This window comes from Eupeodes corollae, chromosome 3, assembly GCF_945859685.1.
Source record: "Eupeodes corollae chromosome 3, idEupCoro1.1, whole genome shotgun sequence".
Lineage (NCBI taxonomy): Eukaryota > Metazoa > Arthropoda > Insecta > Diptera > Syrphidae > Eupeodes > Eupeodes corollae.
The window spans coordinates 33571894-33590442 of NC_079149.1; the positions used below are offsets into that span (position 1 = coordinate 33571894).

The window sequence follows — 18549 nt, forward strand, 5'->3', positions numbered from 1 at the left end:
TTTAACCATCTGCAATGAAGTACGTTTATAAATATCTAACCCTATTGAGGGCAACTTTTGCACCTTCTGTGCAGCTAGAATTTAGTTGAATATCCTTTCTGTTTTATTACTTCTGTGCATCTTTTTTGCATTCTACCAACAAGCAATGAACACTGGGCAGGAGTTATTTTTGACCACTCTTCTTTAACGATGTTCCAAAGAGAAGCCTTTTCTATAGCTGCAACTGCTTTTTTATGATACCCCATAGATTTTCTATGGGATTCAGATCCGGGCTTTAAGCAGACGTGTCCAGGACTTAGATTGAATTTGATTCAAACAGGGATTTAACGACCCGAGAGGCCGAGAGCAATGCTTCGGTTCGTTGTCCTGTCGAAATATCCAGACCAACGCAACGGTAAATTGTCAGCATAATCCCTATTTAAATGACTGTCCAAAATATCCTTGTACATTTCTCCTGTCATATTTAAATTTGCACCAATGGACCAACTCCTGATGATGTAAAACATCCCCAAACCATCATGGAAAACCCTCCATGTTTTACAGTTTTTTTTTGTGTATTTCGGGTCCAATTCTTTCAATGGAGGTTTCACATACTGTCTTCGTCACAGAAAAAACTTTGAATTTGGATTCGTCCCTCCTGGACTTTTATAAAGGTGTTCTTTAGCAAACCTCATTCTTCGAGCAATTTTTTTTTACAGGGCTAACGTCTAGATATTCGTCAATTCAAATTTTGTTCTTGAAGTCGCCTTCGTAGGGTTCTTGCTGATAATTGAACAACATAGTCCTCCCCCATTTGGGCTCTTAATTCAACGGATGTTAAAAAATTTTTTTGAGATAATTTCTCAAAGGTTTATTGTTTTTTAAAATATTGAACTGCGCTTTTTGAAGCATTTGATAATAATTTTTCTTTCACATGGAGTAGAGGTTTTATTTTTCCTATAACTGTTATCAATTAAATATTTTAATAATACATTTCCCTAATAATAAAATAGTTTTAAAACATTTTGATAAAATATCTACATGGAATAATATAAAAGTACCTGTTTCAAATGTAATGGCTTAATGATGTGACCACCTGCACTGCGACTTAACAACAAATGAAGCGCTTTGTTTAAAAGCAAAACATCTTTGAATCTTAGGTGACATACGGTTCTTATATTGAGATAATGTTAGTTGTTAACCGTTAAAAAAAAAACAGACACAACGTGATACAGGAAAGCTTATTTAAGAGAATAGGATACATTCGTTTTGTGGCTTAATTGTATGACCACGACTGTATGTATGTGCATATGTATGTACACAGCGGGTCATAAGGTTAGAAGCAGGGTTTTTTGAGAAGTAAAATCGATATTTCTCCCGTTACATAATGGATTAAAAAAAATAACTATGGTTAATGAAAGACTATTTTGTTATCAACACAACATACATTTTGGGTATAGAAGAGATTAAGTTAACTGAACTTCTAAGACAAATTGTTATTAAGTCAAGAATATGCGAAAATAAATCGGGTCATTAGATTAGAAGCACATAAAATAAATGAAAATAAAATGCAGTTATTCATATTTTGTTTAAGTTTTTTTGGGTTTTATTAAATATTTAATAATGTGTGCAGCCACCAGCCTTTAAAAAAACTTTAAAAATTCTATCTTTTAGGGATTTATAAAGAGATTCCAAGTAGTCCAGTGAAATCTCACTCCAGGACAATTTGATATCATGAATAAGTGCTTCCTTGTCATCGTATTGCTTCCCTCCCTCATACACCTTACGTGTAAGCCAGCCCCACACATTTTTCATTATGTTAAGGTCCGGGGAATATGGTGGCCAAGGCAGCAAGTAGATGTTTTGGTTTGTAATGAAGGATTTTTTTACCTCTCGGGCTGTGTGTATCCGAGCGTTGTCCTGCTGAAAAATCCATGAAATTGGTCCAAAAAGCTCGGTAATTTTGGGGAATAATGATTCCGGCAAGGCTTTGGAGGTTTTTTTAGTCATTTTACTATCTTGGACTACCAAGTCTATAGTGCCATAAAACGAAATTGAGCTCCAGACCATAACGCCTCCCTTTCTGTTATGGTGGCGGTTTAAAAACCGCTCCTCTTTCCTCATGTCATGGAAATAATAATTACAACCATCTGGCCCATCTAGATTAAATTTTTTTTCGTCGGAAAAAATACCCTTCCGCCAATCATTAGTAGTCATTGAATTCTGCACATCCCAGCTCATGTGATCTTTCGCAAAACACAAGCGTTGCTTCTTCCTTGCGTCATTAAGTGGTGTTTTTTTTTTAAGCTTCAGGCGCTTTATGTGTTTAGCATTGCAGATCGTGCGTTTGACAGTCGATAAGCTTGGCTTAACAATAGCTTTATCCCTAATTTTAGCTGCCGATAAAGATGAATTTGTCGCTATTCTAAGTATATTTCGCGTTTCGCGAAATGTTAAGGCAGAGGAAGTGTTTCCTTTATAATTTTTTAGAAACGACGATGGATTTTTTAAATAGTTGCTGACACAATGATCACTTCGATTTATTTTTCGGGCTATAGCACAGCATGAAAGACCTTCAGAGCAATAAACATCTATTCTTGCCATTTCATCCACTGTCAAATATTTTGTCTTGCCCATTTTTATTACAACTCAATAAACAACAATTAATTTATGAAATGCACCGTTTATACCGAAAATAAAATGAATTCACTTCATAAGACAATGTTATATGTTCACTGCTTCTAATCTTAAGACCCGATTTATTTACGCATATTTTCGACTCAATTGACAATTTGTCATAAAAGATCCGTTAGCTAATTCTCTAATATTCTCAAATTTTACATTTTGTTGTTAACAAAGTAGTCTTTCATTTACTATAATTATTTTTTTCTAATCTACCATGTAACGGGAGAAATATCGATTTTACTTCTCAAAAATTCCTGCTTTTAACCTTATGACCCGCAGTGTATATGTTGAAAATAAAATATTTTTTTTTTATAAATAAAATTAAAATAGTTCCCTTAAAGTTGGTAAAAATTTAATTTTTCTTATAGATAATGTTGTTTTTACATTTATTAAAATTTTAAGAAAAATCCAACAGTCAGTTTTTTAATAAAAAATAAGAATCTCAAAACTGCTGTTCGATTCCAATTCGAATGAGAAAATGAAGATATTGACTTCAAAATTATTTCATTTTATGCTTTTAAAGTTTTATTTAATTTATAAAACCATTTTAATTTTTTTTATGATGAAATTACATTAACTGCCATAAGCCAACAAAATTTCATGTCGTTTTACTGTTGGTGTTCTAATTTTATACTGTTCCGATCAAATCTTTAAAAATTTTACTGATGAAAACAACAGTAAAAAAATTGTCTGAGGCGCGGAGCTTCAAAGTGTTATTTAATTTAATGACTTAAATTTACTGGTTGCTATAAACGCTCATTAGTAAAACATTTCAGATTCCTCCTGTTTCAAGTTTTACTGATGGATTCCACTGATAGCTTTAACCGGTCCTTTAAAATAATTTTCTTAGAAAAGTTAAGTCGGTATCTTTTAAAACATGCTGCTAAAATTGATAAATATTGTTTTCTAGGACTAAAAATGTCGTGCACAAAAACAGATATTAAAATGAACGTTATTTTATGATATGCAAAATATTGTTGCTTATTTTTAGCTGAAAATAAACTGACAACATTTTTTACAAAACATGAAAACCAACAAACTTTTCGTCTTAAGGGGGTCATCCCATGTAATGGGTTTAAAAATGTCATGAATTGCTAGTTTAATATGTCTAGAATACGGTAGTAAAGGGATTTTTCAAAATTCGAAGTCGTTTTAAAGACACGACTTCGGGCTGTTAAAAAAGAAAAAACAAATAAAGGAATCGGCGGAAAAAGACTAGGTAAACTTACTGATAAAGTTATTCAGAAAATCTTTAACTAAGGTCTTGAAAGTAATTTGAAAGTAATGTCGGTTATGGGATGCCCTATAGGCTGCGAAGCCCATAATTATGTTGAGAAACGTGATGAAAAGTGAATCTCACGTTCTCATACCGTTAAACAAGCCATAATTGATTCAAGAATGCTTTGAAAGAGTTTCAAAAAGAAGAAGAAGGAATACTCTAAGGACCAGGCATCGTCGATTGAAAGGTAAGTTGATATTTTTATAGTTAAGGGGAGTTGAAACTTTAAACGAGTTTTTCTGAAAAGTGAGTTTTTCAAATTTTCATCCATCGTATCTCAAAAACGACTTGACCGAATGACTTGAAATTGGATGGGTTGCCTTCAGCACAAAAAACTTAAAAAAGTGGTATCTATTTACAGGTCGTAAAAAAAATCATAAAAATACCTTAAAATACAGGCCGTGACATGGGATGACCCCCTTAAGTATTATAAGCACAAAAATAGACATTGACTTTGAACGATTTTTTTTATTTATTACATATTATTTAGTCTTGCACAGTAAGATACAATATCTTTTTTAGCAAAGATTGTTCTTAAATGATTTTAAAAAGAGGCAGGGATGAGACCCACACTGATAAGTTTCCATTCGGTCTGTCGATTTCTCTTGCTTAAAAGGTTTGTAGTTTTTGTGTTTTGTTAAAAAAGTTATCAAATAAATTATTCTAAAAAAATTAAAAATAACGATAACGATCATATACCAGATGGAATAATACCAACCGAATTACGAAAGACTTCCGATATAATTGCACCAATCTTTGAGGAAATTTTTACCAGCTGTCTTTACTTGGACCATGTTCCCTCGGCATGGAGAGAAGTTAAAGTTGTTTTTATACCTAAAGCAGGTAAATGCTCCCAAGTCAATCTCAAAGATCTACGACCTATAAGTCTATCATCATTCCTTCTTAAGACCTTGAAAAGATTGATTGATATCCATTTAAGGGCAAGTATCGATACAAGACTTCTGTCTTCGTCTCAAAATGCCTACTGTAAAGGTAAATCGGTGGAAACAGCGTTACACACTTTAGTTCACTATGGTTGCTTTCCTTGACATCGAAGGTGCCTTTAACAACGTGGACACATCTGCAATCACATCTGCACTAACATCTCTAAATGTAGAGAGTTCGCTTCGGGAGTTAATTTATTAAATGCTTACTAGCAGCATAATTAGCTCAAAACTGGGCAACTCTTCTAGTAGACGATTCGTTAGTAGAGGGAACACCGCAATTGGTGTTCTATCCCCTCTCCTCTGGAACCTAGTGGTGAATGAAATCCTAACTAGTGTGGATGCGGAGGGTTTCAGAGTGATAACCTATGCGGACAACGTTGCTATAGCAGTTTCAGGAAAGCATCTTAGTATCCTAAAAGAACTCTTACAAAATGCCTTGGACAGACTAATACTTTGGGCTGATCGGTGTGGACTGGGTGTTAACCCACACAAAACCGAGGTTTTATTTTCGAGAAGATACAAAATTCCATTTGTCAACCCTCCCTATATTAAAAGAATCCAATTTAAATCCGAGGCTAAATACCTGGGTCTTTTCTTAGACAAAAAACTAAATTGGAAACATAACCTACAGGAAAGAGTCAAAAAAGCTACTATAGCTCTCTTTTCTTGCAAAAAAGCTATTGGTAATAAATGGGGTTTACAACCCAGAATCACGCATTGGCTATACACATCGGTAATCAGACCGATTTTAACGTACGGTGTGGCAGTATGGTGGACTGCTTTAGAGAAAGGTATAAACAGGGATAAGTTAAATAAAGTCCAACGTTCAGCCTGCCTATGTATAAGCGGATCGCTTCGCACGACCCCGTCTGCGGCACTGGACACCTTGCTCTACCGTACACCTTTTGACATATTAAGCAAACAAATAGCTGCAAGCTCTGCTATTCGCCTCAATGCTTCGTCGCAGTGGACTAACAATAACATTGACCACTACATAATTCTAAGGTATTTAGAATCAATTCCAAAGCACACAGACTACACCATCCCCTAAATGCAATTCGACAGAAACTTTCAGATTTCTATACCTCCCAAACCTTTTTGGGATGATAGGACATTCTTGGAGGATGAGTCAATCCATTTTTACACAGATGGGTCAAAAACAAAAGAAGGGGTTGGTGGAGGTGTGTACTCTGAACGACTGAAATTAAGTCTCTCATTCCGCCTTCCCAATCATTGTAGCGTGTTTGAGGCGGAACTTTTGGCGATAAAGGAAGTCTTGTCCTGACTCAAAGAAAACGTGATATCAACATCTGATATCCGTATTTTCTCTGATAGCCAGGCCGCTATCAAATCTCTGGACTCTGTCTCTATAAACTCTATAACAGTCCATAACTGTCGATCATCTCTAATGAAGATGGCGCAACAGTTTAATATTCACCTTTGCTGGGCGCCGGGGTATAGAGATATTCCAGCTAACTGTAAGGCAGATGAACTTGCCAGGAACGGTACAGTACAGCCCATCCTACCACGTTTGGCAAGTACTGGCATAACAATCGCTACTTGTAAACTGATGCTAATGCAAGACGTTGTGAGGAGGGCAGGCACCAGGTGGAACAACATCACCACGTGTCAAGTCACAAAAAACATCTGGCCAACACTGGATTTAAAACTTTCAAGGTGCTTGCTCTCTCTAGCAGATCGCATATAAGCTCGATAATAGGTGTCATAACCGGGCACTGTCTAATAGGAAAGCACGCCACTTGGACGAGGAAGAAACGGTTCTTCATCTTCTCTGCACATGCCCTGCTCTAGCTCGAAAACTCAAGAATTAACTAGGAGAATAATTCTTTCGTTTCCATCTTGGACAGCCACTATAACCTAACCTAACCTGCGTACTATTTTTTGTAGATATTCATTTTGTATGAACAAATTTACTGTAACATTTTTATAAAAAAAATTACTGGTTAATAAATAAGACAAGATAAATAAGACAATAAATAAACAAGATCTCAAGGTTTTAAAAAAAAGTTATTTAAGTCGAAAATCAATTTGTACCAACTTTTATTATTTTTTTTGTAAGTTTTTATTTTTTGTTAAAAAAAACTGTCAATTCGATTTTTTTCAAAATTTTATCAGATGTTGAAAACGTTATTCTTCGTTGCACAAAATTGTGTTGGAGATAAAACTATTTTTTATTCGTACAATTTTTGAGGCTACAAATATTTTTTTGTCAGTTTTTTTGAATTAAAAAAAAAACCGTTGATTGGATTTTTTTCCAAAAATATATTTGTTTGGTATCACGTAACAATACATTATACAAAATTTAGTTCAAGTCACTAGCATTATTGGTTCGTAAGATACTTAGGTTTAACCAAAATGTTCACCTTTTTTTAAACTGCTATTGTAAAAAAAAAAACCACCAACCCAATTGTCATGAGATCCTTTTCTTCATGATTTCGCATTATTATCTTTATAACAAAATGTATTTGAATTCGATATCTCTTCTGGTTTTTGAGCTATGGACGACGAAAAAAATGTTCGTACACACGTCAGACAGACATCTTTTTAAGTCTTTTAATTCGACTCTAGGGACCTTGAAATGTCGAGAAATACGAGTATCAAAATTTTCAATTCGATTACAATAATTTCCTATGGGATGTTAAAAATGTTAGCAATTCCTAACAATTAAATTTGTAACATTTTTTCCTAGGAACAAACAATTAATTTACAATGTTTTACATTTTAAGGGTTATATAGAAAAAAAAATTAATAACTAATGAGGAGTATTTCAAAACAAATAATAGACCTACTGAAAATATCCAATAGGAATATTTAAGATAGGGATTATAGATTTGTCATGAAAAAGTGCTTTCTCAAATTAGCCGTCCGGATTCGTCCCCTCCACTACCAGACCTGATAGAGTCCTTTCGAAGACTAAGACCTTTGAAAAATTATAATTGCCAATTACAAATTCTTGTTGGCCCATGTACCGAATATCAAAAAAAATAAAACAAGTTCATAACTATCATTTAACTAAAAGCCAGTTTTTTTAGGGACTTTTATGCTTTTAAAGTTCTAGTTGGTCATTTCATTAGGGGCGACTTTCCATTACCGCAGCACGAATTTCCTTCTGATTTTTTTTTTACAGTTAGGTAGGGGTCTCAATAGAACATGTTTTAAATATTAGGGCGAGGAAACAACTTTAAGTCATAAAAAAAAATATTTTCTTTTTCGGACTTAACCCTACTTTTTTGTATTGCATTTTTTGAGCCTAAAACAAGTTTTTTTTAATTGATAGCACGGCGTACTAAGAGCTAGGTATGCAACCCCCCTGCTTGGGGTCACTATAGGATTTGGGGTGGGTCCGAGTTTGGGTATATGCAAAGTACTTTTCCATTTGAGCACTAAAATAAAAGAAATTACCAAGAAAAAAAAACAAGTATGGCAACACTGAACATAAAACAGGGAAGAAATGTCAAAATCAACCATTTTTTAAGTGTTTTGTATGGAAAAAAGTGAACTTTAAAAATTAATTAAAAATAGAAATAAATGTTTCCTCGCTCTAAAATTGCTATAGTTATTATTTATTTGCACATATCTATCGAATAAAAAAAACCGCGAGTCGAAATTCGTGCTGCGGTAATGGAAAGTTGAGCCTTTCATTATGTTGGTAAACCTTTTTTCACTACATTTCATAATCTTCGATTTTCTCAGTTTTGTCGCCCGTTTAAGTTTAATTTATTCATAATCGCTGTAAAAACCTGAAACCAGTGCATTGACCTTAACACCAACGTTGGTTGGTGTATGAATGAAGACTTTTATACCTAACAATTTGTTGTTTATGTGTTGGAGGCGCTCAATTGTTTCGATTTATTTATAATTCCAATCAAGTGCTAACTGGCAAGTGGCATTTAGCACATTTTTTCAATAAAAATATAACAAGAATCATAAAATTTTGATTGCATTCATCAAACAATAACACTACCAATATTAAATTTAAAGATTAAGTGAATAGTTTCATTTCGAACTTACATTATTTTTGAATACAAGTTGAGTTGTTGTGAATTCCTGAGTACGCAAGAACCCGGGCGATTTTAATATTGCTGCACGAATTCGTTCGAATTGACGCAGTTTACACATGTTTAGACTTATAAGGCAATACATTATGAGTAGATTATAATATTAATTGTTTTTACTTAATTCGATATGTTTCTTTTATTGAAACTTGTTAATTAATTTCGTTGAAAGAAAGGAACCACGTTAATGATTCTTTTTTAATTATTAATTATTACCCGCCGAAGCAAGCACCAGCAGCCAGTTGCGAGTTTGACAGGTACAGACAGACAGAATGAAGACAGGTACATAAATAAAATGTCAAAAATTATTCAATGAGAGTGAGAAGGCAATGAAGTTTCTTTTTCGTGAAAGAGACAGATGATATTATATTGTACTAGATTATTTTAAAATTGAGATGGTTTGGGTCTTCGACGTAGGGTAACTAATACACTTGACAATTTTATACCAATTATTTAACATTATTAAGAAAAATATTGGTTTGGGTGAATTCAAACGAAAACTGAGTGTTGCACACATTAATTAATTATATATCAACCGATAGTCGTGTCAATTTCCATTACAAACATTAAACAACATGATTCTACTTCATTTAAACTGTACTAACTCTTCAAATCGTAACGGCGAAATCAATCGAATCGAGCGACATCTGTTGTCTCTAGCTGCGAAAATCTTTTACTGACATAGAAGTTAGCGAAGCGGGACAGTTCAGACAGTAAAAAAGTAAATAAATTTCAGTCCAGTAGGTTTCGTAAAAATTGTTTAAAATAAATGAACTCTCTGCCGAGTGGCACTATAATATAAAACGCCAAAAGCAGTAAGATTGGGCCTTGCATTACCAAGGAAGCACCCTGTGAGCAAAATAAGACACATTTCAAACTACCTTGCCTGCTCTGGAGGTAAACCGTCCAGAGGTAAACCGGGGGTGGTAAACTGGTAAACTGGTAGAGGTAAACCGGCGGAGGTAAACAGTCACGTACCGGAAGTCAGTGAAATTTACAATAATTTTTTGAAGAAAAACGATAGTCGTTTTTTAATGGCTTTGTTTGACATTTGAGTCTCATTTTTCCATTTCATGCCTTTTACTTTTTTAGTATTCAGGTATCTCGTTCTGCAGCAGCTCATGCCATCTCAACACTAACAAACATAGATTGGCCAAGTGTCTAGACAGATCTTTAGCCTATTATGGATGATTTATGTATTAACTTATGCTTAACAAACAAATAGTTTTGAGTTTTTAAAACACAAATGTTTGTCATTAATATGACAGTTCCGGATCAACTAGCTTTTTAGTGCAATTTTGCATTCACAAAGCTAATTGAATATTGACTACGTAGTGACTACATTAATGAATCCGCCAAATGTTACACCCAGTTTCCCGCTTTTGTTAGCAGTGCAAGTGTCGCAAAAGAGACGTGCAATCAACGTCAAATTGGCTGCTAGCAGTTTATATATAATAAGTCAATATGGCGATTTAAGCCGCTTTTGCTTTGTTTATAGAACCTCCAAATCCGCAATTTAGCTACAGAGAACGTTAACAAATATTGCTCCATTATAATACTATACTTTTATTTCACCCACAAAGATGTTAGTAATAGCAAATTGGAGTGAAGCAAAGTTAACAAATATAAATACTATGTCAAAACTCATCTGTTTGTAATAGTAAAAAGCTATTGAAGCTCTTTAAGGTTCTTCAGGTTAAGAGCTAGGAGAGTTTGATGAGTTGGAAGAGGATAAATGTTAAGGAAAAAAAGCATTTAAAATTAGTCATACTTACATCCACAACCGACAAGAATAGCATTTTTATTAAAAAATATAAAAGGTAACTCTTAAAAAAGTCATGTCAAATTCCTTGTTTAAGTTTTCTATTAAAGCTGAATCTAAGTCAGAAATTAGAAACTTCGATAAATAAAGTCTGTTCCATACCTTTCTTGCACTAAAAGTTGGTCAAATGTCAAATTTGAGGAGTGGGGATGCAATGCTCTCAGAGAGAGAGAGAAAGCAAACTGTCAAAAGTTTGGACTACTTTTTTATGTCAAAAAATGTACTTGAGCAGAGTTATCGAAGATCATTGAAAAATTTAAAAAAGTTATCTCATATTTGTTTTAAATAAAAATCAAATTATTCCTTACATTACGAAACTAAAATGAGTTTTTCTTAAAATCACTACAATTTTCAATAAATATTGACACTACAAATTTCTTCTTCAGAAAAAGATGTAATTTTATGAATAATATTTACATTTACTAAAACTAACATAAAAATAAAAGAATTACTTGGGCAACCCTTAGCCAATAGGCCACACACGGTTATTTTCTTTTGTCATTACTTGGCGTGAACGTCAAACCGAACTTGACAAGCCCAGAAAACGTCAGAAGAAATTCCTCGGACTAAATCTGGCAAAAAAGGGATATGTTTAACTTTCTCGCACCCGCTCCATTTTGTAAGAATTATCACAACTTTTGAAGTACGGAACGACTTCAAACTAAAAATGACTGCAACTTTGAGTCTGAAACTGTTTGAAACTAGGTCTGGAACACAGCTATAACATGAGATGGTGCGCCTTCGTTGGGTGTTCCATGTCAAGTCGAGTTGACAGGCAATGCAAATGCGGTATAATGGAACGCACCCAATTACTTAACCGTTAATGCAAACATAACTTAATATCAATGTCATTTTTTGACTGCTATGTCTTAAATCTAAGATTTTTAGAATGATCGATGATTATATTTTTAGAAAATAGTCACGTTTTTATATCCAAATATATAAATGGTGATGTTCTTTTTCTTATAGTCTTTTCACATCAAACCCAAAACCGGGTTTTCGGCAAAATGTTTTCGAAAACCCGAAAATCGTTAACACCTAATATTTACACGTTTTCATTTGATGTTTAAATTTGTTTAACACCGGCTGTCAAATTTTGTATTGATGTAAAAATTTGTGAGTAAGAAGTTTTGTTCTTCTCAAATTATTTGAGAAAATAAAATGAATTCTAATCAATTTAAATTGATTTTAACGTATCACTAGCTCGTCTCGACAGAATCTATAGGGAAGAGCTCTACCGAGCAATGTCTAGTTTTGGTATCCCTGTCAAACTTATCCGTTTGTGCAGAATGACGATGGAGAATGCGTGCTGCTCTATCAAGGTCGGAAAAGATCTTACCGATTCATTTGATGTCAAAAAAGGTTTTAGAGAAGGCGATGCACTGTCATGCGACTTCTTCAACATAGTTCTGGAAAGAATTGTGCAAAACTCAACCGTCAACACTAGAGGCACAATCTTTCAAAGGTCCAACCAATTACTCGGATACGCAGATGATATTGACATAATTGGAATATCAAAGCGTGATGTCAGTGGAGCGTTTTTGAGCATTGCGATGGAAGCGAAGAAGTTGGGTTTAGTGGTCAATGAGGGCAACACCAAGTATATCCTGTCATCAAAAAAGGACATTGAACAACGACGTCTTGGACAAAACGTCACCATGGACAGCTAAAACTTTGAGGTAGTTGAAGACCCTAGGCACCGCTATTAATGCAGACAACGACAGCAGCGCTGAAATCAAACGAAGAATAACTCTTGCAAATCGCTGCTTCTTTGGACTTAGAAGGCAATTAAGAAGTAAAGTCCTCTCTTGAGCATGTAAAATCACCATCTATAATACACTCATCATCCCGGTTCTCATTTATGGCGCTGAGGCCTGGACAATGTCAAAGAAAGATGAGATCGTCTTAGGATGCTTCGAGAGAAAAATTCTTCGAGTGATTTTTGGTCCCGTACGCATAGATGGAGAATGGAGGAGAATATATAACGACGAACTGTATGGGCTGTTCAGCGACACTGACCTAGTTAGCAGAATTAAAGTCCAACGGCTTAGATGGCTAGGTCATGTAGAGCGGATGGACATCAACGCTCCAGCCCGGAAGGTCTTCGAATCCAATCCCGAGGGACGGCGCAGTAGAGGAAGACCGCGTCTCAGGAGGCGCACCCAGGTGGAAGAGGACCTCAACCAACTTGGCATGCGAAACTGGAGACAGCTAGCTAGAGACCGAGCTGGCTGGAGACGCTTGTTGGTTGAGGCCCAGGTCCGCCCCGCACTGTAGCGCCACCTTAAGTAAGTAAGTAAGCTCGTCTCAAAGAAGAGTTTCTACTGAAGTTCTGGGGACGGGTGGATTGGGCTCACGACATGAACCATCAAGAACTACAAGCTCACTTGGCTGCAGCTATCCTCTTTGTTTACTTCAACTGGTCCGAACAATTCACTAAGGAGAAGCTAATTGTCTAAAAAATATATCATAGAATCAACAACAAACAAAACGGTTACAATAAAAATTCATTTTATTTAAAACATTTTCTTCCTCTTTCACAACAAGTTCAACCCAAAATACTGAGCTTATGACTATTGCTTTTGTTGGCCAAATGTGCCCTCAGAACCGCCAAATATTGTGGCCGTCAGAGCAACTTAAAGGCGGGGTTGAGAAGGTTCCTCACGATTTCGTGTAGGTCCTTATGGCCGGAAGAAAAAAGGTCAATTCCTAGTTCCAGATTCGTACCAAAATGACACTCATCCAGAGCGATGACTGAAGCTGTAATGATGGGCTGCAATTTTTCCATGACTATTTCTTTGGTTTCTTCCTTTGAGGACTCTCCTGGCTTGTCCAAAGGACTGAGGATCTTCTTGATGTTGGCATCGCTGTTCATCAAGGGTAGCCCACTGTTGTGGTTTTATTTACTGGAACAACGATTCCCACATTTCCTCCACCAGAGATTTTCTTTCATACATATTCTTCTCCACAAATGAACTTATCGCCTTTCTCATACCTCCCAAACCATTGTGATTGAACGGACTTACTGAAAAGTCTTTCTCCAGGAAGTATAAGTGAAAGCTTCGAGCATGTCTGTTTTTAACTTTACTTAAAAAAAACAAGCCTTTTATCTGAAAACAATAAAATATTTGCACTTTATATTTTATTAGGTTAATGCGAATTCAAGACTCTTTATACTCAGAACTCAATGACTGACGCTGACGCACATACATTATATGCTTATAGTTGTTGGTAAACAGATAAATTCTCAAAGAGTTCCATCATCAATTTATTATCTGAATGTAGGATTGCAGACGCCCCTAATTTGTATTCCAGGTTGGTTTTAAAGCGTCGTTGTTGGCTGCATTATCATGAAATCCCTCTTAACATAAAATTATAAAGCCATCGGTGTTTTCTTATTTTTGGATTTGTTTATTACTTGAGCCAATTCTTGTGTTTGTTTAAACTTTCTTTTGGCGTTCATATAAAAGTTAATGAAATGTTAGTACTCGATAACTCACATTAAATGGAAAGATGTTAAATTTGTTGAAAAAAAACTTGGAGATGCCGGGGATCGAACCCGGGGCCTTTCACATGCAAAGCGAACGCTCTACCACTGAGCTACATCCCCGATGAAAATTTTAAGAGTTCAATAAACAATACAAGGCTTAACATTTCTGGAAATTCTAAAAGAGCTTTCATACTATGAAAACGACTAATTCTAATATTGATATTAGTTTTTTTTCAAAATTTTCTAATAAAAACAAAACAAATAAAATTTAAATTGAAGTAAAATAGATCTTAAGGCCGAAAGGCATTAGTAATTAGTGTTATAGTTTAGCTTAGAGTGTCCGTATGGGACCATTAAGTTAGTTGTAAGTTATGGATAATTAGGCTAGTTTTATGAATTTTTGTCTAGCTTTAAGATAGGTTTAAGATGGAATAAATAAAAATGAATTTAAAAAAAAAAAAAAAAAAAAAAAACGACTAATTCTAAGTCATACACTCAAAGGCATTAGAATTTAGTATTATTGTTTAACTTAGTGTCCGTATGGGACCAGTAAGTTATGGTTTATTTAGCTATTTTAATGAATTTTTCTCTAGCTTAAAATAAATTTAAAGTTTAAATTATTAAAAATGAACTTTAAAAAAAGTCTTTAAATCAATCCGTTTATGGTAAAAACATAGAAAGGCGTTGGAAAGAAGAGCTTTCGGTGAGGAGTTGGACAATTTTTTTCAAAATGCTTTATTAAAAAAAAGCATACATCTTAAAACTTCAAACTTCAAAATTAAGATAGTTCCCAAAACTATTATGTATACTTAAAGACATGATTGCTTTGTGCTCTAAATTCTTCTGCGTTCGCTTTAACTTTTTGTATGAGACCACACCATTGAGAAAACCGCGCAATATTTCTAAATCTCCTCCATGGTTTGAATCTTGTCTAAAAAACTTAAAAACAAGGCCTGGATTAAATATAATAAAACTAAAGCTGATAATGCCTTGGTAATATACAATGAACTACGAAATATGTTTATTGACTATTCAGATATTCTTTATAATGACTTTATTTAAAATACTGAAACCGACATAAAAAACAACCCAACAAACTTTTGGAGCTATGTTTATACTAAGAGATTTTCTGACGGGTTTCCAAACTGCATGTTTTTCAACAGCGAACTTAGAAATGACTGCGAAAATTTCAAATATGTTTCCAATTTTTTTCAAAGATGCTTTCGAAGTAGCGAACACCTATCAAACGCCTGAGTTATTGGCTCTTTCACAAAATGTCCCTTAGATGAAATCTTTCGCAAAGATACAGAACTTGACTTTTGTTATAGCCCTGGTCCAGATGGTGTACCTTTTTATATTTTGAAGAAATGCGCATCCTATTTATCCTTATGCTCTTCGTGTTCTTTTTAATGAATCGCTCAAATTTTTAAATTTTCCTGAAATTTGGAAAACTTCGTTCATAACACCGATACATAAAAAGGGTAATAAAAATGAAATAAAAAATTATCGTCTCATTGCAAAACTGTCCATCTCCCTAAGTTATTTGAGTCCATCATTTGTAAAGTCACGTCGTTTAATTGAAAGTCTATCATTTGTCACATTCAACATGGTTTTGTTCAAAATAAGTCAACAGTTACTAACCTCTTTCATTTCAGTTCTTTTTGTTATCTAACGTTAACTTCCAAACTTAAATCCCTAAGTTTTAACGATAAATTTGTTACTTGGGTTTCGTCGTACTTCTATTATAGACCAAACAGCGTTATTTTTAGGAATAAGCGGTCATCATATTTTTCTACCAACTCTAGCGTACCACAAGGTAGCCATTTAGGACCTTTACTGTTTATTTTGTACGTTAACGACGTACCTTCTATTATAAAACACTCTTACTTACTTACTTAAGGTGGCGCTACAGTCCGGGGCGGACCTGGGCCTCAACCAACATGCGTCTCCAGCCAGCTCGGTCCCTAGCTAGCTGCCTCCAGTTTTGCACACCAAGTTGGTTGAGGGCTTCACCCACCGCGTGCGCAACCTGAGTCGCGGTTGTCCTCTACTGCGCCGTCCCTCGGGATTGGATTCGAAGACCTTCCGGGCTGGAGCGTTGATGTCCATCCGCTCTACATGACCTAGCCATCTAAGCCGTTGGACTTTGATTCTGCTAACCAGGTCAGTGTCGCTGTACAGCCCGTACAGCTCGTCGTTATATCTTCTCCTCCATTCTCCATTCCTCCATTCTCTATGCGTACGGGATCAAAAATCGCCAGAAGAATTTTTCTCTCGAAGCATCCTAAGATGCTCTCATCTTTCTTTGACATTGTCCAGGCCTCAGCGCCATAAATGAGAACCGGGATGATGAGTGTCTTATAGATGGTGATTTTACATGCTCGAGAGAGGACTTTACTTCTCAATTGCCTTCTAAGTCCAAAGAAGCAGCGATTTGCAAGAGTTATTCTTCGTTTGATTTCAGCGCTGGTGTCGTTGTCTGCATTAATAGCGGTGCCTAGGTAGACCAAGTCTTCAACTACCTCAAAGTTTTAGCTGTCCATGGTGACGTTTTGTCCAAGACGTCGTTGTTCAATGTCCTTTTTTGATGACAGGATATACTTGGTCTTGCCCTCATTGACCACTAAACCCATCTTCCTCGCTTCCGTCGCAATGCTCAAAAACGCTCCACTGACATCACGCTTTGATCTTCCAATTATGTCAATATCATCTGCGTATCCGAGTAATTGGATGGATCTTTAGAAGATTGTGCCTCTAGTGTTGACGGTTGAGTTTTGCACAATTCTTTCCAGAACGATGTTGAAGAAGTCGCATGACAGTGCATCGCCTTGTCTAAAACCTTTTTTGACATCAAATGCATCGGTAAGATCTTTTCCGACCTTGATAGAGCAGCGTGCATTCTCCATCGTCATTCTGCACAAACGGAAAAGTTTGACAGGGATGCCAAAACTAGACATTGCTCGGTAGAGCTCTTCCCTATAGATGCTGTCATACGCGGCTTTAAAATCGATAAAGAGATGGTGGGTATCGATTTGAAGCTCCTGGGTTTTTTCCAAGATCTGCCGTAGTGTGAATATTTGGTCGATAGTGGACTTTCCTGGTCTGAAGCCACACTGATAAGGACCAATCAGGTTGTTGACGAATGGCTTCAGACGTTCACATAATACGGCAGAGAGGATCTTATACGCAATGTTAAGAAGACTGATGCCTCTGTAGTTGGCGCAGTTTAGAGGGTCTCCTTTCTTATGTATCGGGCACACTATGCTGAGATTCCACTCATCGGGCATGCTTTCTTCCGACCAAATTTTGCAGATGAGTTGGTGCATGCTCCCTACCAAGTCATCGCCTGCTGCTTTGAATAGTTCGGCGGTGATGCCGTCAGCTCCAGCAGCTTTGTTTGACTTAGATATAGCTATCTTCACTTCGTCAAGGTCGGGTAGGCGGAATTGTTGATCTGCGTGTCGCCGAGGTTGAGTGGTTCTATCTCCCTTACAGCGGAATTCGGTTCGTCATCGCCGTTATATAATTTGGAGAAGTGATCTTTCCATATTCTCAGCATCGACTGTGGTTCTACTACGATGTTCCCTTGATCGTCTTTACAGGCTTCGGTTCGTGGCTGGTACCCTTGGGAGGTTTTTTTTTGCCTTTTGGTAAAATTTACGAACCTCATTCCTGTTGTGACATTTCTCTATCTCCTCGATCGCGCGCTTCTCATGCTCTCTTTTTTTCCGTCTAAGAAGCCGGTGTTCCTCTCTCCTCTTCTGCTCGTAAAGCTCGCGAGCAGCTCTCGTCCTTTTGTGCAGCGCCGTTTTGTATGCCTCTTGTTTCGCTGCGTGAGCTTGCCGGCATTCGTCGTCAAACCAGGGGTTTCGCTGTGGTGGCCGTGTGAAACCTAGCACTTCAGAGGCGGCATCTCTGATGGCTGCAAGGCAATGTTGCCACTGGTTTTCAATGCTTAATGCAGTAAGCATGGGACTCCTTAAGAGGTTATTAGAGACTCGATCGGAAAAGGACATGGCAGTCTCTTGCGATTGTAGCCGTCTAACGTCCAATCTTCTCACAGTACTTCCTTGTTTTGGCTTGGATCGGGATATCCGTAGCCGTACCTTGGCTACAACGAGGTAGTGGTCCGAGTCAATGTTGGCCTCTCGGAATGTTCGGATATCCTGGATACTGAAGAAGTGTCGTGCGTCGATCGCAATGTGGTCAATGTGGTCAATGTGGTCAATCTGGTTGACGGTTGATTGATCAGGAGATTTCCATGTCCCCTT

General features: G+C 36.1%; 1 protein-coding gene and 1 non-coding gene across 2 annotated transcripts in view; both read right to left on the minus strand.

The window, feature by feature from the left end:
* The window catches only part of LOC129949179 (tafazzin), a 37916-nt gene extending 28701 nt beyond the window's left edge, over positions 1-9215 (minus strand). Inside the window, exon 1 of the mRNA XM_056060462.1 lies at positions 8923-9215. Within this exon, the coding sequence (XP_055916437.1) occupies positions 8923-9054 (132 nt within the window). The 5' untranslated portion in view covers positions 9055-9215. The remainder of the gene's footprint in view (positions 1-8922) is intronic.
* Positions 9216-14326: 5111 nt separating this feature from the next.
* Trnaa-ugc (transfer RNA alanine (anticodon UGC)) lies at positions 14327-14398 on the minus strand. The gene has a single exon. It is a non-coding gene; the product is annotated as a tRNA-Ala (tRNA).
* Between the last annotated feature and the right edge of the window lie 4151 nt (positions 14399-18549).